Source organism: Bufo gargarizans, chromosome 3, assembly GCF_014858855.1.
Source record: "Bufo gargarizans isolate SCDJY-AF-19 chromosome 3, ASM1485885v1, whole genome shotgun sequence".
Lineage (NCBI taxonomy): Eukaryota > Metazoa > Chordata > Amphibia > Anura > Bufonidae > Bufo > Bufo gargarizans.
In genome coordinates, this window is record NC_058082.1 from 513,206,363 (window position 1) to 513,230,914 (window position 24,552).

Here is a 24,552-nt window from a genome sequence, read left to right on the forward strand (position 1 = left end):
ATAACATACATACAGACACTTGATACACTAGTGGCACGTGACTGCTGAGGCCAGTGACTGGGTGCCCCACTGACGGAGGCACTTCTTCTGTGGGTAGTGGTTCTTCTGCCCATGAACCTCAACTGAGACAGTAGTTGCTGGAAGCCTAAGAACTTGTTCACATAGCCGTTGTGTGCCCGTGGCCGTATTAACTTGAATGGGTCCGCAATCACGGAGATGCGGAACAGACGCACGGATCGGAACCCCACAGAAGCACTACGGAGTGCTTCCGTGGTGTTTCTGGCCATGCCTCCGCACCGCAAAAAAATAGAACATGTTCTATTTTTTTGCAGTGCGGACTGATCACGGACTCTGGATCCGTCCTGGCCGCTGCACAGACGTTGCCCGTGCATTGGGGACCACAAATTGCGGTCTCCAATGCACGGAAGGGCCGCACAACGGCCGTGTGAACAAGCCCTAAGGCTGGGTTTCCATGTTCAGGTTTCCTGATATAGTTTCTGAAGCCAAAACCAGATCATAAAGGGGAGAGTAGGTATTAGGGCTCATGCTCACAAATGTATTTTCTTTCAGTGTCCGTTCCATTTTTTTTATTTCTTTTTGCAGACCATATGGGGAACCATTCATTTCAAAGTTATTCCGTGAACATTCCGTAAGTCCATTTCGCAAAAAAATAGAACATGTCCTATTATTGTCCGCATTACAGACCCGCAATTTGTGGAACGGCACGGACAGCCATTAATATAACTGCAAAACGGACAAGTATAGGACAGGTTATATTTTTTTTGCGGACCACAGAACGGAGCAACGGATGCGGACATTGAAGTGAATGGGTCCGCATCCAAGCGCAAAAACTGCGGCTCAGATGCGGACCAAAACACTGTTTGTGTGCATGAGGCACAAGACCCCTATGCCTTCTCTGCCCTTACATTAGGGCCCTAAGCTGAAGACCAGAGTGATCGGAGACAGACTGGTTGCAGAGTACTGTTCCGAATACCTTTCTTGCTTTGATGCTGCAGAGATCATTCCCTTCTTACTACTAGGAACAAAAACTGACTAATAACTACAGACTTCGGTAAATCTGTCAGTTTCTGTAGTTCAAGATGGCATAGGACCTTTGAATATCTTCTGCTCCCTGATAATTGTAGGTAGCTTCATTCTGTCATTTAAAGGGATTGTCCTGCTTCTGGAAAAAAACACATGTGCTCCCCAAGCAATAAAGAGCAAATCGCTATTTACCTGACCGCTCCCACGCTGCTCCGGTTCTCCCGGCAGGGCGCTGTTTACCTGAATGCAGCGGGGACAGCAAGTCAACATCATGTGATCGCTAGAGCCAATCACTGGCCTCAGCATCAAACTGAAGAGGCCAGTGATTGGTTGCAGTGGTGACATGTTGACTTGATGTCACTGCTGCAGCCAGGTAAACAGAGCCCTGCCGGGAAAACCAGGCTGACAGTGCAGAGGTAAGAAACAATCTATTCTTTACTGCAGCCAGATCACCTGTCCTGTCTGGTTTCCTTCTGAAATAGGACAACCCCTTTAATGATGTAACGCCTTCTGTTTCTATCCGTTATACAGAATGGTAAAGAAATGTCCATTCTATCGCATGTCGGAGGGAAAAGTCCTGAAGACAGGGTTTATTTGTCAGCCAAAAATAGCGGAAACCCAATGCAGTAGACACTAACTGAGCACAACCGATTTAAACAAATGGGAATCAAAATGGACAACTTTTTCCTGTTTTCTTTGTCCTCTGATGTGACCTTATTGGCCCAGAATTAGGCTACATGCACACGACAGTGAAAAATGGACATCACAAGTCTGTTTTAAGACCAATGGTAGTCTATAGGGTTATTCACACACAATGGCGGATCCAGAGCCTGGTCTCGGGAGGGGCACTTTCAGATTATTTTCTGTCCGCCGCCACAAAACAATGGTGCTTATAGAACAGACTCCACAGTGTAGGCTATACGTGTATAACAAACATATTTCACATGAACACTTACAGTTACTTGGTCCTTGGGGATCTCGGACGCCACTTCCACACTTTGGCTGGGGGGCTCGGCGGAGCTGATGTTGTGTTTTATCCTAATGAGAAAGATTTCATAATAAGTATTTGGAGAAGGAGCAGAGGGATAGCAGAGCAGGGAGAGGCTGGTGCTGCTACTAGGGGGTCATACCATGGGGGAGTAATAAAGCCCACCATAATGCCCCCCCCCCCCCCCCAGTAGTAATAATTCTCCTTATAATGTGACAGTGCGAAAAATACCCCCTTGTAATGCCCCCAGTTGAGCTAATGTCCCCATAGTGCCCCCATAATGTGCCAGTATAAAATACCCCTATATAGTGCCCCTAGTAAATGACCCCATAGTGCTCCTCTCCCCCCTTCCTCCTAGGGCCCCCCTAATGTACCAGTATAAAATGCTCCAGTAGATGCCCTCAGTGTCCCCCATAATTTGCAAGTATAAAATACCCCTTCTTAGTGCCCCCCGTAGATGACCCCATAGTACTCCTCTCCCCCCTTCCCCATAGTACCCACCATAATGTGTCCCAGTATAAAATTGTACTGTACAGAGAGCCCATATAAAATACCCCTTCTTTGTGGCCTCAGTAGATGCCCCTATAGTGCCCCCAATCATGTGCCAGTATTAACAGCCCCCCCTGTGCCAGTAATAATAGCCCCCTATGCCAGTAATAGCAGCCCCCCTGTGCCAGTAATAGCAGCCCCCAGTAATAACAGCCCCCAGGTGCCAGTAATAACAGCTGTCTGTTGCATGTAGCCTTACTTTGCCATTAATAACAGCCCCCCCTTTGCCAGTAATAACAGCCCCCCCCTTTGCCAGTAATAACAGCCCCCCCCCTTTGCCAGTAATAACAGCCCCCCCCCTTTGCCAATAATAACAGCCCCCCCCCTTTGCCAATAATAACAGCCCCCCCCCTTTGCCAATAATAACAGCCCCCCCCCCTTTGCCAATAATAACAGCCCCCCCCCCTTTGCCAGTAATAACAGCCCCCCCCCCTTTGCCAGTAATAACAGCCCCCCCTTTGCCAGTAATAACAGCCCCCCCTTTGCCAGTAATAACAGCCCCCGCCAGTAAAAGTATTGTATATAATAAAAAAATATATATATATAAAAAAAACACATACTTACCTCCATGTCAGCGATGCGATGCAGGCCTCTTCTGGCCTGTGTCCCATGCTGTATGGCTCAGGCGGCGCGATGACGTCATTGCGCCGCCTGCGCCGGCCTCTGATAGGCTGCCGGCCTAGTGCCTGCAGCCTATCAGAGGAAGGGAAAGGGACACGCCTCTCCCTCCCCTACCGCAGCACAGGCAGGCATCTGTATCGCTGTCCTGAGGACAGCGATACAGATGACTGGAGATGAGCGCTTTGCCCCGTTGCCCCCCCCTGGATCCGCCACTGTTCACACAGCAGTTTTTTTGACCATCAGTGAAAAACGGACGTAAAAAAATAGAACATGTTCTATCTCGTCTGTTTTTCACTGACCGACTGCCCCCATACAATTAAATGGGTCAATTTTTAACGTGCGCTTCTCAGAAAGACAGCAGTGAAATAAACGTCCGTTAAAAATGTCTGTTGCATGTAGCCTTACTAATCCTATACAAGGAGTAAGCGGAGACAGGCCGTCTAGACCTGCACCAGGTTCATCATAGTGACTCGGGCTGGGGGATAGATCTGGTGCTCGGATAGACACGTTTCTCTGACTCTATAGGAACCATTGGTTGATTTTTTACACCAGAATCCAATAATTCCAGAGTCAAATTCATGTGTGCAGGGACCTTAAAAGGCAGAGATTTATATTGATGAGCTATCCTCAGGATGGGTCATCAATATCTGATCAGCAGGGGTCCAACTCCCTGATTAGCTGTGTGACAAGGCACGGCGCCCCATGCGAGCGCCACCTCCTGGTCTGTACACTAGGCATAGTCTCCTCTGGAGCAGTGGCGCAACGCATTTACGTGCATTTTCTGACAGATTTAGACATTTTCAATGTTGACTGCGATACAGAAAATGTGGAAATTTCAGTGTAAACAACAACAACAACAACAACAGACCCAAAGGCTGCGTTCACACGGTCAGTCACACGGTCAGTATTTGTCATCAGCATTTGTAAGCCAAAACCAGGAGTTGGGTCCAAGACACAGAAGAAGCCGAAATCTTCCCGTTATACCTATTCTCTGTAGCATGGAACGTCTGGTGTTGGCTTAGGCCTCATGCACAAATTACGGATCCGCAAAACACGGAAGGCGCCCGTGTGTGTTCCCCAATTTGCGGAACGGCACGGACAACCATTGATATAACTGCCTATTCTTGTCCGCAAATGAACAAGAATAGGACAGGTTATATTTTTTTTGCGGACCACGGAATGGAGCGCACGGAGTGCTGTCCGCATCTTTTGCAGCCAGAATGAAGTGAATGAGTCCGCATCCAAACTGAAAAAACTGTGGCTCGCATGCGGACCAAAACAACGGTAGTGTGCATGAGGCCTAACCAATACCGGTGTAACGTACTGACCATGTGGAAGTGGCCTCGTGCTTTCACCTGGGTTTCTCCTATTTTTCTTTTTTCGTACAGCACTGCAGCCAAATGTTTTCTGAAAGCCAATAGTGAAATATAAAACACAGTTTTTGGGTCAAAGGAATTTCTTTTCAAAACACAGTATCCTACATTTATGGCTACATGCACACGACTGTATGTATCTTGCGGTCCGCAAAAAATACGGATGACATCTGTGTGACCTCCGTGTTGCATCCATTTTTTTTGCGGATCCATTGTAACAATCCCTATCCTTGTCCACAAAACGGACAAGAATAGGACAAGCTCTATATTTTTGTGTGGGGCTACAGAACGGACAGCACACGGTGTGCTGTCTGCATTTTATTTATTTTTTTACGGACCCATTGAAATGAATCGGTCCTCATCCAATCCGCAAAAAAAACAGAATGGACATGGAAACAAAATACGTTCGTGTGAATGTAGCCTACTAATGTGAATGCCCCCAGATTTTAGCGTAAATTGTGCAAAAAAAGAAAAATAAAATAAAAAGGGTTGAAATTTGGTGTATTTAGGTATAGAGAACATTACTGTGGCTAGTCTGAAAAAGGGGCAATGATAAGTGGGGAAGAGGAGTGACTTCGCTGGGCTTAACATGGAACGTTCTGCCAAAATTCTGACGGATACGGCTACTTTCACACATGCAGTAAATGTATCCGGCAGGCTCTTCCAGCTTACAAATACTCATGCAACAGCCTGCTGGAGTTCAGTGCATCCGGATACCGCCGTGTACCGCCCGAGCCCATTCCGACGCACAAAAACCACTACATACATTTACCGCAGATGTGAAACTAATTTTGACTCAAAGTAAGCCAATGAATAGTTAGTAAAAGTGTCTCTCTCTGTATCACATTCATCAGCCCCTGTGATAAAACTGCTGCAGATCTAGACAGTAAATCTGCCCCAGCATATTCTAAGGCCTCGTGCGCACAACCGTTCCGTTTTTTGCGGTACGCAAACCGCGGATCCGCAAAAAACGGAAGCTGCCCGTGTGCCTTCCGCAATTTGCGGAACGGGCGGCCCATAGTAGAAATGCCTATTCTTGTCCGGACATGCTATATTTTTTTTGTGGGGCTACAGAACGGAGCAACGGATGCGGACAGCAGAAGGGTCTGCACCCGAGCCGCAAAAAAAATGCGGCTCGGATGCCGACCACAACAACGGTCATGTGCATGAGGCCTAAGGCCTCTTTCACACAAGCGATATGGATTGTGTCAGGTTCTGTTCAGGAAAAAAAACGGATGGCTTTGCACCCAAGTTGAATCAGTTTCTTCCGCGCTTGCATTCAGTGTGTCCAGTTTTTCCTTCTGGATATTATGTGTTTTTCACACACGTGAAGAAAAACTAAAGAATAGCAATCTACCTCTTCTAGAAACCACTGTGAAGCCACATTCATTTCTCTGGAGCCAGGGCTGCGTAAAAAACGTACCATACAGAACATGCTGCGATTTCTCCTAAATGCAGAGATGATGCGCGAAAAACAACGCTCATGTGCACAGGATTCAGTGCTACGCGTTTCCTACACGTTCGTGTGAAAGAGCCCTAAGTGCAGGTACTCTGTGTGCAGAAAATCCACATAAAAACCGCAAAAAAACCACACACACATAAATCTCACTATATATTGTGTTTTTTTGCGCAGAAAAACACTACACATAATGGGGCACATTTATCAAGGGACTTGTGACCAGGGTGGATTTGATTTAAATCAAACCGATTTAAATCACTAGTCAGTAAGGCTTGATTTAAATCATAGTTTTTTACATAAAGATTCATATTTGGACAATTTTTCTGTTGTACTTAGGAAGGAGAAAAATGTGTTTCTTTGGTCATCTTCATCACAGCGCATCTCATGATGTTGCCTCATTCGGGCCACCAGGCCTTGCATTTCTTTGTTGCAGTGTTTGCATTTTGCACGCATGCCTGCCTTACCGATTGGTAAAGGAACTTCATTAAAATATTGCCAAACTGGGTCTCTTCTACGGCCTGCTGCCATTATAGTTTTTTTCCTCCAAGGAAAGAATGTGATAAACCTCAGGTCATACACACAAAAAGATCCAAAGACTTGTCTGTGAAGGTTCTCATGTATCCGGGTCATGGTATATCTGTAAAGAATAAATCAAGGCAACTGGACTTACTGTAGATTTCTTGAAAACATTTCACTCGTTCTTCCAACGAGCTTTCTCAATTCTGAGTGACTGTACAAAAATTGTGGGAATAGATATGTAACTGAATCAACATCTGGTAATTATACCCAGCATTGGGTCAAAGGTGTTGATTCATTATCCTAATTGGAGTCAGTAGGTGATAAAGACTTCCCAGGAAAAGGTGTCAAGACAGCATTGTATGTGGCAGACAATAGATGTCTAACCTCTATTCAAGCTTGGCTTCTCCATTTTTACGTAGATGGCCTCTTTCACGTACAATGCTGTCTTGACACCTTTTTCTGGGAAGTCTTTATCACCTACTGACTCAAATTAGGATAATGAATCAACACCTTTGACCCAATGCTGGGTATAATTACCAGATGTTGATTCAGTTACATATTTATTCCCAGAATTTTTGTACAGTCACTCAGAATTGAGAAAGCTCAATGGAAGAACGAGTGAAACGTTTTCAAGAAATCTACAGTACATCCAGTTGCCTTGATTTATTCTTTACAGATGATCCAAAGACTTGTCTGTCTGTGGCTGTGCAGTACTGTGCTCAGAAAGTTTCACTTTAATTTTGTAGTACTCCTTGTCTGCTTGCCTTTTCCTCCTTACACTTAGTTTCACTTTCTTCTTGTGCAGATCTATTCCACTCCAAACAATCAGAAAAATATTGTTTATATTCTATTCACTGAACTTTAAACTTAGCACTGAAGGGGTTGATTCTGTATTTATAGGTTTGTAGAGGTTAGGATTTAGATCTTTTTCTCAACTCTTTTCATGTTAAAAAATTCAGTTTTGAGAACTCCAAAATTAAACAAAGCATCTGTGATAATATCTTGTAGGCATAGAAACTACCCAGTAATCTTACAAAAACCTCTGGAAGAGCATGACATTGTGAATGGATTAATGGAATTTAACAAAAAATGTAACATATACAGCCTTATTCTACATAATTAAAAAAGTAATCTTTATTTCATAATGAAATAACCTTTGGATGGTAATATATTTTTCTCAAAAAGCATTTTATATTAAAAAATCTGATTTAAATAAAAAAAAATCCGATTTTTAAAAAAAAAAATATCTTTGATTTTTATCCACCCTGCTTGTGACTATTTTATTCCCCTTTTTAACCAGCTGTGCGGAAACATTTAGTTGCGCAGCCGGTTTTAAGCGGTGTTTGCCAGTTGTGGCGGGATAGGGGTGGAGCGGAGGCATGTCAGAAGCCGTGTCGGGACTTCAGCCCCAGCAAATTTTCTAACAATTACGCCTAGAAACAGGAGTAAATGTTGGCAAAAAACAACACCAGCCCTAGTTTTACTGCAAGGACTGCCATAGAGGAGCCTAATTTATGACGAGGAACAGGCCTTGTCATAAATTAGACCAATCTAAGGGCAGAGCAAGGGGGAAACTGAGACCCATGAAAAAAACTGTCTTCGTAGATGTACCTCTATGTGTGGGATTACACAAACAACTGACATAGTATGGATTTTAAAATCCACACGGCTCACCGTTTTAGACGCCGGTCTTAATAAGCCCCTGCGCTGGATCCGCCGAAGTTATGAAGAGGTGCCGGCCTCTACATAACTTCGGCGTATCCACCGCTGGTCTAAATTTAAGCCAGCTTCCTATTGGACAATTTTCTATGCCTAAAACAGGCATAGAAAATGATGAGACAGGTTGCCGACCTAACCCCTTCCCCATCCACGCCACGCCCACTTTTTTAGACCTGGCGTGGAAAAGTCGCAGATTGCAGCGTAAATAACCTTTGCACCTCAAGCTGCGTCTAATAGAGGCGGATTTCTGATCATAAATGACCCCTAAAATGTTCAATGTGTACATGAGGTTTGTCAAATCTCATTCACTTTGGTGATATTGTATTACGCTGCGCTGCAGTTTTTCTGCATGACAATATGCCCAGAAAAACTGCACGTAATCCGCATCGTGTACCGATACCCTTAGGCCAGTTTCAGATGAGCGAGTTGTTTGTGGGAAACGTTTGGGAGCGCGATTTATAATGCTGTGTGCGCCTGCTGGACATCATCTGTAAGGGACTGTACTGACATAATGCCGTCAGTACAAATCATTACAGCGGAGGTGGGGCAGAGACACACAGCATTATAAGTCATTATAATGCTGTGCGGTCCTGTCACAGGAGAAGTGTCCAGTCTGGGAAATCACGCTCCCATGAGGAACGTCTTTCCCGCAAACAAGTCGCTGGTCTGAAACTGGCATTAAGGTCCATCTGCTGGGATCTCCACCGGCTGCTCAAAATGAAGCAGCTGAGGAGTTTGCTTTCACATAGAAGAAGCCGGCCTGGACTGTAAGGCCCCTTGCAGACGAGCGTTTGTCACGCTGCGAGTCCGCAGCGCAGCTCCTGGTCTGACCTCCCAGCACTGACGGGGGTCACATAGCATTATATTGATTTATGATGCTATGTAACCCTTACAGTTCTGGAATGTATTGGATAACACTGGCTGCATTATGTCATCATAAATCAATATAATGCTATGTGACCCAGTCAGTGCTGGGAGGTCAGGCCGGGAGCTGCGCTGCGGACTCACAGCGTGACAAACGCTCGTCTGCAAGAGGGCCTAATGAATCAACCATGTTAAAGAAAAGCCACTGAGATCCTAACATATGCTATAAAAAGTCTCTGGTGGAAAAACCTCTTTAAAAGGGGTTAAGCCATGACAGGCATTTATCAGCTATTCACGGGAAATGGTTTATGGCTGGGCCGCTCACCACTTAACAGAAATGGCGTTCCGAGCCTCCTATTCCAGAGGCATCTGAAAGGAGTCGGGGGTCAAACTTCCATCCTGCCTGTCCATTGAAAGTCCATGGGACTCACACAAAACGTCTGAACAGGTGATGAATGCTTGTCACGGGAAAACCACTTTAATAATAGTAAAGTAAAGTAATAAATAACTGAGTGGAGAACTGTTCACCAACTAAATCATCAGCTGAGGCACTTCACTGTGGTACCACCATCTACGAGCTGTAGACCACATGCACACAGTTGTGTGAAGACCTTATAACAGGGACCTGCTGAGTACATCCACGGCATAAAGGATAAAGTATGCTATGAAACCAGGGGTTAATGCAGGAGATACAGAAATAATGGGCAGTGCCTGAGGGGGGGCAGCGGAGTGCCTGGCTCTGGAAGGGATTATGGATGAGCGGTTTTATTAGTCAAAGGATCATTGAAGTAAAACAGGTCTTTATTCAGCACTGAAAGACCATGTCAGAGACCCATGTGACGGTGCAGGCAACCTGATCATACCCTTTATACTGTATTTTACCAGGGTCAGTGTCACCGGGCGCCATTCAAAATACAATATAAAACATTAATGAGGGTTTTTACATCATGAAAACATAATGAGTTCTTGGATGGAAAATCCACTGCGGTAGTGTAATCCGGTAATGTACTTTTTCCCTACTTCACGTGTCGGTCATCAGTTGACTATAGCTTAATTTGGAAGAGGGCATGCCTTGTGCAGATGTCGTGAGCACACTTTATTATTTGGTTTAGCTGGGTTTTATACTGGTATTGATAAATGGCACAACAATACATCTTACCCATCATTTCGCACCCCTAAAGGCTCGTGCACAGGCACCAACCGTAGGGCTGCCGCATGTGGATCACGGACCCATTCACTTGAATGGCGTACGCAATCCGCATCCGACGGTACGCACTGCTAAAAAGTAGTGCATGCACGGAAACCCCAGGAAAGCACGCCGACCTGCTGGATTGCAGACCCATTAAAGTGAATGGGTCCGCATCCGTGATGCAGGGTGTACAGGGCCTGTGCCCATGTATTGCGGAACCGCTGTTTGTGGGCCACAATACGGGCATGGCCGGGCAACGGCCGTGTGCATGAGCCCTAAGTAAAAAGTTATTCTGATGAGCAAGATTTATGGAAAATCCATTTAATAGGGCATAAATATCTAATCAGTCCCCAAGAATTAATAGACCTACGTTAAAGGGCATCTGTCAGCAGATCTGTACCTATGAAACTGGCTAACCCGTTACATGTGCGCTTGGCAGCTGAAGGCCTCTGTGTTAAGTCTCATGTACATATGTGCCCGCATTGCTGAGAAAAATGAAGTTTTCATATATGCAAATAAACCTCTAGGAGCAACAGGGGCGTTACCATTACACCCAGAGGCTCTGCTCTCTGCAACTGCCATGCCCTCTACACTTTGAGTAACAGGGCCAGGCATAATCATGTTTACAGTGCCTGGCACTGTCAATCAAAGTGGAGTGAGAGCGGCAGATACAAAGAGAGCAGAGCCTCTAGGTGTAATGACCACGCCCCCGTTGCTCCTAGAAGTTCATTTGCATATATCAAAACCTCTTTTTTCTCAGTAATGCGGGCACATATGAACATGGGACCAACAAAGATGCCTTCAGCTGCCAGGAACACAAGTAACAGGACAGCCAGTTTCATAGGTACAAATCTGCCGACAGATGCCCTTTAAGAGCTTCATATGAAGATCAATTCTCAGTCCTTATAATGCTCTTACTAACTTGATATATAGGAAAGGTAGGGGTTGTCCTTCTAAGATGGCAGCTACAGTGGCAGTCTGGGCCTTTTAGTCCAAGCTTATGGAAACAAGGTGGGCTGAGGGCAGTTGGTGTCCCTATATTCCATTGTGGAGGAACTCGAGGTTATCTGAGGAGATAGAGCATGCTGACTATGAGACGTGGCCTTGGTAGGTATGTACACTGGAGGATTTTACATTCACCAGTTCACTTTACATTTTCCTGATAATAAAAGTTCCACAAAAAGGTATGTTTATGCTACTCTACCCAGCACCTACTGCGGTCAGCAGTTCTGCTTGAGTCAAAACTACTTACAGACTCCCTTATTTTGAGAAACAATAAATCTGCACTTTGGTCTTATTCTTATGTCCTTACTAAACAAAACAGACTTCAATCCAATGCCTGACACAACCATACTCCTGTCCTACACAACCAGGTCACTGGTATCACTGCATTGTACTATTACACGTAATCATTACTTGCTCAAGATCAAAATGATATTGTCATAGGTGTGTGTATATATACACTGCCTGTCCCAAAAAAAAAAATCGCCACCTGGATTTAACTAAGCAAATAGTTATGAGCCTCCTATTGGATAATTACTGCATGGGCGATTATCTTTTAGCTGGCTATAAGTTATTTAACCCCAACTGGTGCAATAAGTTGCTTCTCATTTCTTGAACAACCATGTCATCTCGTGGTCGTGGAAAAGATGTTAGTCTGTTTGAGAAGGGTCAAATCATTGGCATGCATCAAGCAGAAAAAAAACATTTAAGGAAATTGCAGAAACTACTAAAATTGGGTTAAGAGCTGTCCAACGCATTATTAAAAACTGGAAGGATAGTGGGGACCCATCGTAATCGAGGAAGAAATGTGGCGGGAAAACCTGAATGATCGTGATCGGCGATCACTTAAACGTTTGGTGAAATCAAATCGAAGAAAAACAACAGTAGAACTCAGGGCTATGTTTAATAGTGAAAGTAAGAGCATTTCCACACGCACAATGCAAAGGGAACTCAAGAGATTGGGACTGAACAGCTGTGTAGCCGTAAGAAAACCACTAATCAGTGAGGCAAACCAGAAAAAAAGGCTTCAATTTGCTAGGGAGCATAAAGATTGGACTCTGGAGCAGAGGAAGAATCATGTGGTCTGATGAGTCAAGATTTACCCTGTTCCAGAGTGATGGGCACATCAGGGTAAGAAGAGAGGCAGATGCAGTGATGCACCCATCATGCCTAGTGCCTACTGTACAAGCCTGTGGGGGCAGTGCTGTGATCTGGGGTTGCTGCAGTTGGTCAGGTCCAGGTTCAGCAACAGTATGTGCTCCAAGAATTGAGGTCAGCTGACTACCTGAACATACTGAATGACCAGGGTATTCCATCGATGGATTTTTTCTTCCCTGGTGGCACAGGCATATTCCAAGATGACAATGCCAGGATTCATCGGGCTCAAATTGTGAAAGAGTGGTTCAGGGAGCATGAGACATCATTTTCACACATGGACTGGCCACCACAGAGTCCAGACCTTAACCCCATTGAGAATCTTTGGGAAGTGCTGGAAAAGGCTAAAGGCTGTCCAACGAAATATAAGTGTGTGATTTTTTTTTTGGACAGGCAGTATATATATATATATATATATATATATATATATATATATATATAGCATGTTTGGTGATTAAAATTTCTTTTACTTTTTCACGACTTGGATGTGCCGCGGAGTTTATATATATATATATATATATATATGTATAGAAAACAAATGGCGGCACTGGAAGAAAACAATGTGGGTGCTAGGTCCAGGGATGTAGCAGCTTACCCCGTATAATACTTTTACTTGGAGTGCTGTCCGTTTTTCATCTATATAGCAAACAAATAAAGTAGCAGCACACCACTAAATGCACTAAGACTGAGTATACAGGTGAATATGTGAACAGGGTCAAATACATGACGCCAATATCATTATTATTATTATTATTATTTACTGCAAATGCAGTAAAGAAGCTTTTAGCGCATATTATTGATCAGAAATATGACGGGCCCACCTACCAGGCGACAAGGTTGCTTCTTATCAGGTGGGACCTACTCTAACATGGAGGGTCCAGCTCCATTTTCACTCTGATTTAAAAACACCAAGGGCTGGGGGATGGGCGAGGAGTGCTAAGTTCCAAAGAGGATGTCTGGTCCTCTATAATATACATATAAGCAAAAAACGGAACAGCACCTCCTGAGACTAATCGCAGGTCTTGGTGTTTTTAAATCAGAGTGAAAATGGAGCTGGACCCTCCATGTTAGAGTAGGTCCCACCTGATAAGAAGCAACCTTGTCGCCTGGTAGGTGGGCCCGACATATTTTTGATCAATAATATGCACTAATAGCTTCTTTACTGCATTTGCAGTAAATAATAATAATAATAATAATAATAATATTGGAGTCATGTATTTGACCCTGTTCACATATTCACCTGTATACTCAGTCTTAGTGCATTTAGTGGTGTGCTGCTACTTTATTTGTTTGCTGTATTATTGCCGGGTAGCCTGCACCTGCGATTAGTCTCAGGAGGTGCTGTTCCGTTTTTTGCTTTATATATATATATATATATATATATATATATATATATATATATATAAATAATCAATAGAGGGGGTCATTTATTATCCAGAAATACAACTATATTAGGTGTACTTCTGGCACAGATTGCGGCGCAACCTGTGACTTTTCCTCGCTAACGCCAGATTTAAAGAGGGGGCGTGGCGTGGAAGGGCCATCAGGCTCATCTCATTTATCATTTTCTACGCCTGTTATTAACAATGGCGTCTTAATAAATGACCCCAACAGTGTTTTGTCTACACTTCATTTAATTAAAAGCACCACTGGGGGATTTTGTAATTGGTTTTCATAAAAAATTCTGAATCTGCATATATTCCAGTACATAGTCGCAAGGGACTGAGCCATTAGAGAACTAAGCTGAAGGATTTCACAGTGACTGCCATTCTGCAGCCTGTCATATATTGGCATACATGTATGCTGCGGAACTAAAATAAATAAAAAGAGCCATAATCAGAATTATCAATAAAAAAACAATTACAGAAATAATTTTTTTAGGCTAAAATACCAAGAATAAGATAAAAAGAAAAATATCCTCCAAAAAAGGTGCCCACAGCCCTTAAAGGGATTGTCTCATCATGGACAATGGGGGCATATCGCTAGGATATGCCTCCGTTGTCTTATAGGTGCGGGACCCACACCAATATCGAGAACAGAGCTCCGCAAGTGAAGGAGGGTGCACTGCGCATGCGCAGCCGCCCTCCATTCATTTTCTATGGGGCCGGCGAAAACAGCCGAGCACTGGCTCGGCTATTTCTGTCGGCCCCATAGAAATGAATGGGAGCAGGGGCCGCGCATGCGCGGTACGCTCCCATTCACTTCTATGGGGAGCCGGCTTGGTGGTGGCTGGACCAGAGTCCTCCAGCCACCACCTTGCGGGGCTCCGTTCTCGATATAGGTGTGAGTCCCAGAGGTGGGACCCGCACCTATAAGACAATGGGGGCGTATCCTAGCGATATGCCCCCATTGTTCATAATGAGACAACCCATGAGTGAAGCTCCAACGTGGGAGCGTGAGTGATAAGGGTAACTATAAGTGTGCGTCTCGTATACAGCACAGACCTGAGGCAAGTTTCCAGAAAGTACCAGCTTAAGCGAAAAATAATTACTTCTGGGCTCACATTCTGACACTTCATTCATTTTCAACAACTATCTAGACTGTACGGGTCCAGCAGTGTCAGATCTGCAGAAATCGCGCACAGATATATTAAGAACTAATGGCATTTTGGATGCTTAATCAATACATATCTGGGAGTATATTAGTTACCACAGATCCACTTTAAAGGATAACTCACTTTCATTGAAAGAAACTCAATAGAAGCAAGAAGTTTGTAGCCAAGAAATAACTTTGATTCCCAACATCTACAATGTCTCAATCCTTCAGATACATGAACAAATGAAACGGTTGAGGTTTTGCCGGAAATTCATTGAATAACATTATATTTAAGCTTGTCAAAGGGAAATCAGGGTAGAAGTGAAGGCCAATTCTGAGATGGGAATAAGCCTTTGAAGGGACTGTCCCACTAAGTTTATCCTCTATCTGATCGGCAGAGGTCTGATCGCTGGAGCCCCCGCCAAACATGAGAATGACGGCCCATGCTCCACATTGACTAGAGTGGAAGACACGCATGGGTGTCCGCCGGAGATAGCCAAGTACAAGCACCTTTCTATCTCAGGCAGTCCCATAGAGCTGAAAGCAGCACACGTTTGTGACAGCCTCTACATCGCTACTGGCCCCCATTCTAGCAATCGGCGGATGCACCAGGGGTTGGACCCCCGCCGATCAGACACTTTATCAAACTGGTGTAAAGTAGAACTGGCTTAGTTGCCCATAGCCACCAGATTCCACCTTTCATTTTGGACAGCGCCTTTGGAAAATGAAAGGTGGAATCTGATGGGTTGCTATGGGCAACTAAGCCAGTTCTACTTTACACCAGTTTGATAAATGACCCCCTTTACTTTGTATCCTGTGGAGAGGGGGATAAGTTAGCTTACTGAGACAACCCCTTTAAGTAAGTGTAATGTAAAATACCTCCAAACCCCAGACGCAGTAAATGATATGTAAGAGATGTGAGGTGAGCATAGTAGCTCAGTGGTGAATACGATTTCCTCCCCGCACTGGGTTTCTGGATTCACGGACCAAGTCTGGATGGAGATTATAGGGCAGATTTATAAAAACAGATGCAAAGGCTGACTAATGTAGCTGCCCTTGCAACCAATCATATTGAACCTTTCATCTTCCAAAGGAATGGAGAAAAATGAGAGGTGGAATCTGATTGGTTGCTATGGACAACTAAGTCACTTTCCTTAGCACCAGTTTTGATAAATCTCCCCCTATATTTGCGTGGGCGTCTTCAAAAGTCCAAAACTATTCTGACGCATTAATGCATGTTTCGGCAGCAGCACAACAACCCCAAACATACAGCCAATGTCACTGGACGAACAAGGAGTTGTGGAAGTGATGATGTGGCCCCCACAGAGCCCTGATCTCACCATCATCGACTCTTTCTGAGATTACATGAGGAGACAGAAGGATCTGAGCAAGCCTACATACATAGATCTGTGGTTACTTCTCTAACATGTTTGGAACAATCTCACTGCCGAGTTCCTTCAAAAACTGTGTGAAGTCCACCTAGCAGAACTGATGCCGTTTTGAAGGAAAAGGGTGGTCACATGAAATATTGATTTGATTTAATTTCTCTTTGGTTCATTCACTTTGCATTTTGTTAATTGATAAAAAATAAACTAGTAACATTTTTTATTCTTACTTTGCAGCATTTTTTCCATACCCGTGTTCACAGATCCATCACACCCATTATAGTCTCTGGGTCCGTGAAAAACCACGGATGCCATCCGTGTTTCACAGATTATTAAGAAGACATTCTTTGAAAATTATTTTTCAGCTGTTCAGTGTCAGTGCAACACAGATGCAACATGGACAGCAAAAAACGGACACACTGACCCAATACGGATCCGTCATGGAGAGCTTCACAGATGCATCACTGACCACCTGCTCACCGATTTGACCACGGAAGTGTGAATGAGGATTAAGCCGTATAAATCAGATTTGTGGTTAAAATAAAAGTTGTGACTTTATGGAACAAAGATATTACACTATCCCGTGGGCCAGTGCATACATCAAATGTTCTTCTATATCAAACTTGTATATGTGTATTCTAAATGTACAATAAATGATGTGCACCTGGCCATACACAATACCGGGCTAACGCTCACCATCTTCTCACATACTGTACACATGCACGCTTGGCCGAGACTGCACGTGTGCTCAATAAGGAGATCGAAGCAAGCCTCTGCCATATGCCTCCGACTGCGGCTTGTCTGATCCTGATCTCCTCTGATATCTGCTGTTAGAGAGTCGGGAGGCCACCATACATATTACATGGTTAGCCAGTCCTGCCAAAATCAGCGGGTTTGCCCAACACACTACTCATGCGGCCTACACACTAAAACACACAAGAGAGTAGAGTGACATAAACACAAGGGGCTTTCCTACTATGTATACTTATGGCACACAGCTTAGATATGCCATGTTCAGTGCCTGGGCAGGGGGAGAGCCGGCCACACATACCCAGCTCCTGTCCACTATCATCCATAGGGTACACGGGATCAGTCATGTCAGTGCACGACTATCTCCATACACTACAATGAAGGTCAACTATCTCCTCAGAACGGGTGACTATTCGCTGGATCGGTGAAGATCTTTGTTTTACCTCTCACCGATTGTAATCAGATACACATCATAAAGATCATTAGTGGGAAAACCACTTTAGAAGGGGTTATCCAATGATTCATGTAAAAATGAGAATCAGACATCATATAGCACATGACAACCTCAAAGCTAGAACCAGCCCTGTCCCTCACATGCATCCAGAGAGCTCCCCATTCAATGCTCGTTTCAAGATGCCAGTTTAGGGGGCATGTCCTGTCTGATGCATCTACTGGCAGTTGAAGGATGGAGCTGAGCATGTGCTTCCATCACAGTGAGCAGGACAGAGAAATTAAAAAAAGAGCAAACAGCAGGTGGCGCTATACTGATAGATTTTACTGAATAACTCAAAAGCTATACTAAATTTTTTAATACATGCAATTACAAAAGTATTCAGATCCAGGGACTGGTTTGAAAAATGTAGAATATTATTTGTGGGAAAACCCCTTTAAATATAAAAAATTGTATAAATGTAAATGTAAGCCTACCCATAGAATCCATTCAATTCCAGCTGCCATTTTTGTATTATGGGTGATAAAGCTCTACTAACCAATGGCTCTGGGCCCCGACGGCAGCATAACAATCTATTATGCACTTGGTATAAAGTATATTGACAAGCACTTACCTCTACAACTTCTGTCACCAGGGCCCCGACACCCGTGTAATAAAATGGATAAAGAATTGCAGGGAGAGGAAACAATATCAAGATGCCCAGGAGGCCGAGGATAAAATTGTGCCAGACTCCTACAACAGATGAAACAGCAAGCAATGAAATAATGATGACAAGAAATTGTATTTTCTGCATGGAAAAAAAAAAAACGTTTATACACATTCACAAGAAATCAACCCAATGAGTATATAAAATAATGGGAATAAAAAAATATTATATATTAGTGGGGATTCGCTCCGGTAGTTAGGATTAGCGGGTGCAGCACAGAGGCAAAGTACAAGTTCTTGGTTCAAAACATCAGTGTTTATTCACACGTGAAAGCAAAACAATAAAGCAAGTTGCTTGGTGATCGTTCACACACATGAAAAGTTCATATACAGAACAGTCACCTTTTCTCCTGGGTGTTACTTCACACCCTGTTGGAAGTTCCGCCTTGTCAAGTCCACATGCAGGCATTAGGCGGCCTGTTCGCCCTCACAGGGGTCTGAGCCCTCCAGCCTGGCTCAAGCCGTGGATCCCAACACAGCGCTCAGATCCCAGCACACACACCTCCTGAGCTCCACTGTCAGACGGAGGTAATCCTCTCCACCTGGCAGTGCTGGCTGGTTTTTATGCCTGGCAAAACCCGGCCTGGAACATGGCTCCCACCCAGCACTTTGACTACTCCCAGTAAGAGCCGCCCCGGATCAGCTATTATAGCCATACTAAGTATCAAGGTGTCAAACAGCAACTGCTGCTGACATATAAAAAACGGCTCTTACTCCACTGAGGCCAGGAACCTCGGTGACAAGTACCTATCATCCACAATGATTCCTTGTACCTTCGTGCACTATACATATATATATATATATATATATATATATATATATATATACATACATACATACACACAGTACAGACCAAAAGTTTGGACACACCTTCTCATTCAAAGAGTTTTCTTTATTTTCATGACTATGAAAATTGTAGATTCAAAACTATGAATTAACACATGTGGAATTATATACATAACAAAAAAGTGTGAAACAACTGAAAATATGTCATATTCTAGGTTCTTCAAAGTAGCCACCTTATGCTTTGATTACTGCTTTGCACACTCTTGGCATTCTCTTGATGAGCTTCAAGAGGTAGTCACCTGAAATGGTCTTCCAACAGTCTTGAAGGAGCTCCCAGAGATGCTTAGCACTTGTTGGCCCCTTTGCTTTCACTCTGAGGTCCAGCTCACCCCAAACCATCTCGATTGGGTTCAGGTCCGGTGACTGTGGAGGCCAGGTCATCTGGTGCAGCACCCCATCACTCTCCTTCATGGTCAAATAGCCCTTACACAGCCTGGAGGTGTGTTTGGGGTCATTGTCCTGTTGAAAAATAAATGATGGTCCAACTAAACGCAAACCGGATGTAATAGCAAGCCGCTGCAAGATGCTGTGGTAGCCATGCTGGTTCAGTATGCCTTCAATTTTGAATAAATCCCCAACAGTGTCACCAGCAAAGCACCCCCACACCATCACACCTCCTCCTCCATGCTTCACGGTGGGAACCAGGCATGTAGAGTCCATCCGTTCAACTTTTCTGCGTCGCACAAAGACACGGTGGTTGGAACCAAAGATCTTAAATTTGGACTCATCAGACCAAAGCACAGATTTCCACTGGTCTAATGTCCATTCCTTGTGTTCTTTAGCCCAAACAAGTCTCTTCTGCTTGTTGCCTGTCCTTAGCAGTGGTTTCCTAGCAGATATTCTACCATGAAGGCCTGATTCACACAGTCTCCTCTTAACAGTTGTTCTAGAGATGCGTCTGCTGCTAGAACTCTATGTGGCATTGACCTGGTCTCTAATCTGAGCTGCTGTTAACCTGCGATTTCTGAGGCTGGTGACTAGGATGAACTTATACTCCGCAGCAGAGGTGACTCTGGGTCTTCCTTTCCTGGGGCGGTCCGCATGTGAGCCAGTTTCTTTGTAGCGCTTGATGGTTTTTGTGACTGCACTTGGGGACACTTTCAAAATTTTCCCAATTTTTCGGACTGACTGACCTTCGTTTCTTAAAGTAATGATGGCCACTCGTTTTTCTTTACTTAGCTGCTTTTTTCTTGCCATAATACAAATTCTAACAGTCTATTCAGTAGGACTATCAGCTGTGTATCCACCTGACTTCTCCACAACGCAACTGATGGTCCCAACCCCATTTATAAGGCAAGAAATCCCACTTATTAAACCTGACAGGGCACACCTGTGAAGTGAAAACCATTTCAGGTGACTACCTCTTGAAGCTCATCAAGAGAATGCCAAGAGTGTGCAAAGCAGTAATCAAAGCAAAAGGTGGCTACTTTAAAGAACCTAGACTATGACATATTTTCAGTTGTTTCACACTTTTTTGCTATGTATATAATTCCACATGTGTTAATTCATAGTTTTGATGCCTTCAGTGTGAATCTACAATTTTCATAGTCATGAAAATAAAGAAAACTCTTTGAATGAGAAGGTGTGTCCAAACTTTTAGTCAGTACTGTATATATACACACACACACACACACACTATAATGAATATATAAAGATGACTATAAAACTTTTTCGTGTTTTTTTTATACTTTTATTTTATGGATAGTAAAAAAAAAACTTTTATAAATCATTTGCTGAAACAGGCCCCTAACTGATGTGATCTGAATGAGTGAACGTTTTATTATCACTATAACCTGGCAGAAGCTTCCATACACTTTCAAAATTAGTATATACAGTACAGAGTTTGTTTGCCATCTAGTGGCCAAGACTGTGCATTGCTAAAATAAAATAGGAATTTTTATGTCATGCAAGATTTTACTAGCTAGTAATTTATTCACAAAGCTCCCAAAGCAGAGTGGCACAGATTCTGCAAAGACCCTGAAATGTGCGGCAGAGATTCTGGCCCACTCTCACACAATGGAGTTCTATAGCTACTGTTATACGGTGGTATCAGCAGTTTTGATCATGCTAAACTGCTTACAGCGCTAGGTAGCGGCTGGGGGAAAGCAGTGTAAACGTGCCTTTCGTGGAGCCTTTATTTTTAAGAGTAGTAAGCATATGAAGTTGTATTCTGCTACATTCTGCTGTCTCAAGTGCCCAAGAGGCAGAGCTTCACTGTCACAGCCCCACCTCTCTGCTGTGACAGCCATAGCATCCAACCAGGAGAACACTAAAGCTGTCACTCGGAGCAGAAGGGAGGGGCTGAGAGCACTTCATTGGGCACTTGCAGGAGCAGAATAAGTTCATACAATATTTCTGAACATACCTCTAACTGGCAGCAAACAGCTGTCAATTTGTTCAGACATTTCAAGGAGGAATAACAGCGGAACGGCACAACACAGGGCTTTATAAAAAAAGATACTCCATAACTGCTATATGATGGAGAATACAAGTATTTACGGAAATAGACATGTCATGAGAGGTGACAGGTCCTCTTTAATGGAAGACAGCGCTGTATATCAAGCTGCCACTAAAAAGATCTAACTGTAGTGACAGGGAACAGGAATGATCAGCTCCCTGGGAGGGGATTAGCAAAAAGTGGAGGGAAATGTCCACATCTTCAGGCCACTGCTGCGGAAACACATGGAGAGCTGTATAGCACCACCTGCTGTTTGCTTTTTCTAATTACTCTGCCCTGCTTACGGAGATGGAAGCACATGCTCAGTTCCATCCTTAAAGGGAACCTGTCATCAACTTTATGCTGCCAATACTAATGGCAGAATAAAGTAGAGACAGGTGAGTTTATTTCAGCGGTCTGTCATTTATAAGTTAAAAGTAAGTGGTTGCCGAGAACCAACATCACAATCATTGCAGACTGGGCCTGGAAAAGAGTCCCGGCCACCTGAGAAGATTCCTGGTTATTCATGAATTCCTGCTCTCCTGCTGATGACTGACAGTCTTCTACCTAGTTTTCTCCCCTTTCTCTCTAGGAGAGAACTGCCAACAGAAAGCTTAATTTTTTTTTTAGGATCCGCATACTCGAAAATAGGAAAACGGAACGGATTCCGTCATTCGGACAGCACTATGATTGGTGTCCGCATTTTTGCAGAGGCAATTGAAAATAATGGATCCGAAAAAACGTTCCGAGGAAACGGAGTGTTATAATGGACGTGTGAATGGACCCTTTAAACTGCCACCACCTGCAGTAGATAGGACACTCCCCCTGAGAAAACGCACGCCCCCTAAGCTGCCAGCTTGAAATAAATCTATTAGCCTAACTGGAGCAAAGAATGGGGAGATCTCTGGGCTGGTTCTAAGTTTGTTAGGAAGAGACTGTCGTGTACTATATGATGTTATTTTTTAGATTAATCATGTGACTTCTGTACTGCACAGATTAGGCCCAGTTCACACTTCAGTTATTTCCATCAGTTATTGTGAGCGAAAACCAGTAGTGAAGCCTACTCCGAGATAAGGTATACGGGAAAGATCTGCACTTTTTGACCCAAACCTGGTTTTGGCTCATAACTGATCAAATAACTGAAGTGTGAATTAGGCCTTAAACAGATCAAGGTAAACCTGCTTCTTTCAGCCCTATAGAAATAAGTTAACCTGCCGCTCTGGACATTCAATGGTAAAAACAAAAAAGGTTACACTAACCCTACAACTTACAAACTGTTCATAACGAGACATCTCGATCTGCCTGGAACGTTACTTTTTGTCATTGTTCCTGAAGGCAGAGGAGATATGGTTTCCATTACAGAAGTCTCACTTACAATATCTGCCATTCCAGCATGTGTATCCTTCCCTGATAACCCTTCAATATGAAAGCAAATGGCGTATTAAAAGGGCAAATACTTCACATACCAAATTATTTTTAAAAAAAATAAAAAAAAACAAAAAAAAAAAACACAATCTGTTGTGACTGGGTGAAGGAATTTATTTTCATCTCGGAAACTTGCTGGGCTGTTAGAATATGTTGGTATTGAGAGGGCACGAATGTGAAATATGTCCCCTCCAAATAGAAATTCCACGTCCTCACTCCCAAGAAAAGCACATAGCATCATCCCTTATGAAAACAGATGAAGGTCACCTACCTGCACAAAATATCCGCAACTGCTGAATGGGTGAAACCAGCTGGAGGTGAGTAGTGAAAAGATCAACAAACGCCCCGGGGTACAACACAAATATGAACATGCCAAATCCATTAAATCGCACCGTTTCTCTGTGGATACAGAAGTGGCATTAATACAGTGACAGGAATATGTCATACATAAAATAGTCCGATTCATCTTGGAACTACTCCTGAGTAATCCTAAGGAGCCATATTAATATACAAATAAACCCTATTAAACCAGAAATACTGGCGGGTAGAGCTCATCATGCTGATTAAAATCATACCTTTCTTTTGTCTGTACGTTAAAAGGCTGCAGAGAAATCTGTGTTTTATGCATATGCTAATGAGCAATTCGAGCACTCTCAGACAGGGCTGAATATTCTGAGCACTGCTATGTAACGCCCCCTGTGCTCTGCACACGCCCCCCTCCCCTTGACTGACAGGGCTACACACCAGGCTGAGGGCAGAGCTGTGTCCTGGGTTATACATATCTACTGTATAAATGTGTATTATACACACTATGTACTATAGCTTCACCACACTGCAAATCTACATAGAACTGCTTTATTCACAGGCACAATGTATGATGAAGACACCTGTGCTGTGTGCGAGTTTATAAGCATAGAAAACCATGCATCTCTATGTGGTAATGCTATAGCTTAGTGGTATAGTGATCCGCCTTGAATATAGACATCCCAGGTTCAAGTCCCAGGAGATGTATAATATATATATATATGTATATAGCCTTACTATATTGAGAATAATGTTTTTCTTTTTTCTAAAACCTGTTGCTGCTTTATTTATAGACACAATACATAAATATGAAAAAAAATGTAATATTTATTAGCTTTCTAAAAAACATTATTCGCAATATAATAAGGACATAGACTTTTCTTATGGGATAAATATGGAAGTAAAAATATCTGAAGAAAAAAAAAACTTCAAAGTCTCTACTAAGATTCAAACCTGGGATCTTCAAATACAAAACTAGCTGCTTAACCTCTAAGCTATAGCATTACTACAAAATAAAAATACAGTACATGTTTTTTCTACACTTATAAGCTGACACACACATTACCAGTGTCTTTATAATCAAATACTCTGCCTGTGAATACAGCAGTAATATGTATATCAGCTTTCTGAGAAGATCACAGTGTGGTGAAGCTATAGTACATCGTATGTATAATACACATGTAAATCAAGGGGAGGGGGGGGTTCAGAGCACAGGGGGTGGTACAGAGCAGT

The 24,552-nt window shown here is 43.4% G+C and overlaps 1 protein-coding gene across 1 annotated transcript in view; it reads right to left on the minus strand.

Annotated features, from left to right (window-relative positions):
* Positions 1 to 24,552, minus strand: part of MBTPS2 (membrane bound transcription factor peptidase, site 2) — a 65,502-nt gene that overhangs the window by 21,530 nt on the left and 19,420 nt on the right. The window contains exons 5-6 of the mRNA XM_044283958.1: positions 23,288 to 23,415; positions 18,217 to 18,335 (exon numbers count right to left, since the gene is read on the minus strand). Coding sequence (XP_044139893.1) covers positions 18,217 to 18,335; positions 23,288 to 23,415 — 247 coding nt within the window. The remainder of the gene's footprint in view (positions 1 to 18,216; positions 18,336 to 23,287; positions 23,416 to 24,552) is intronic.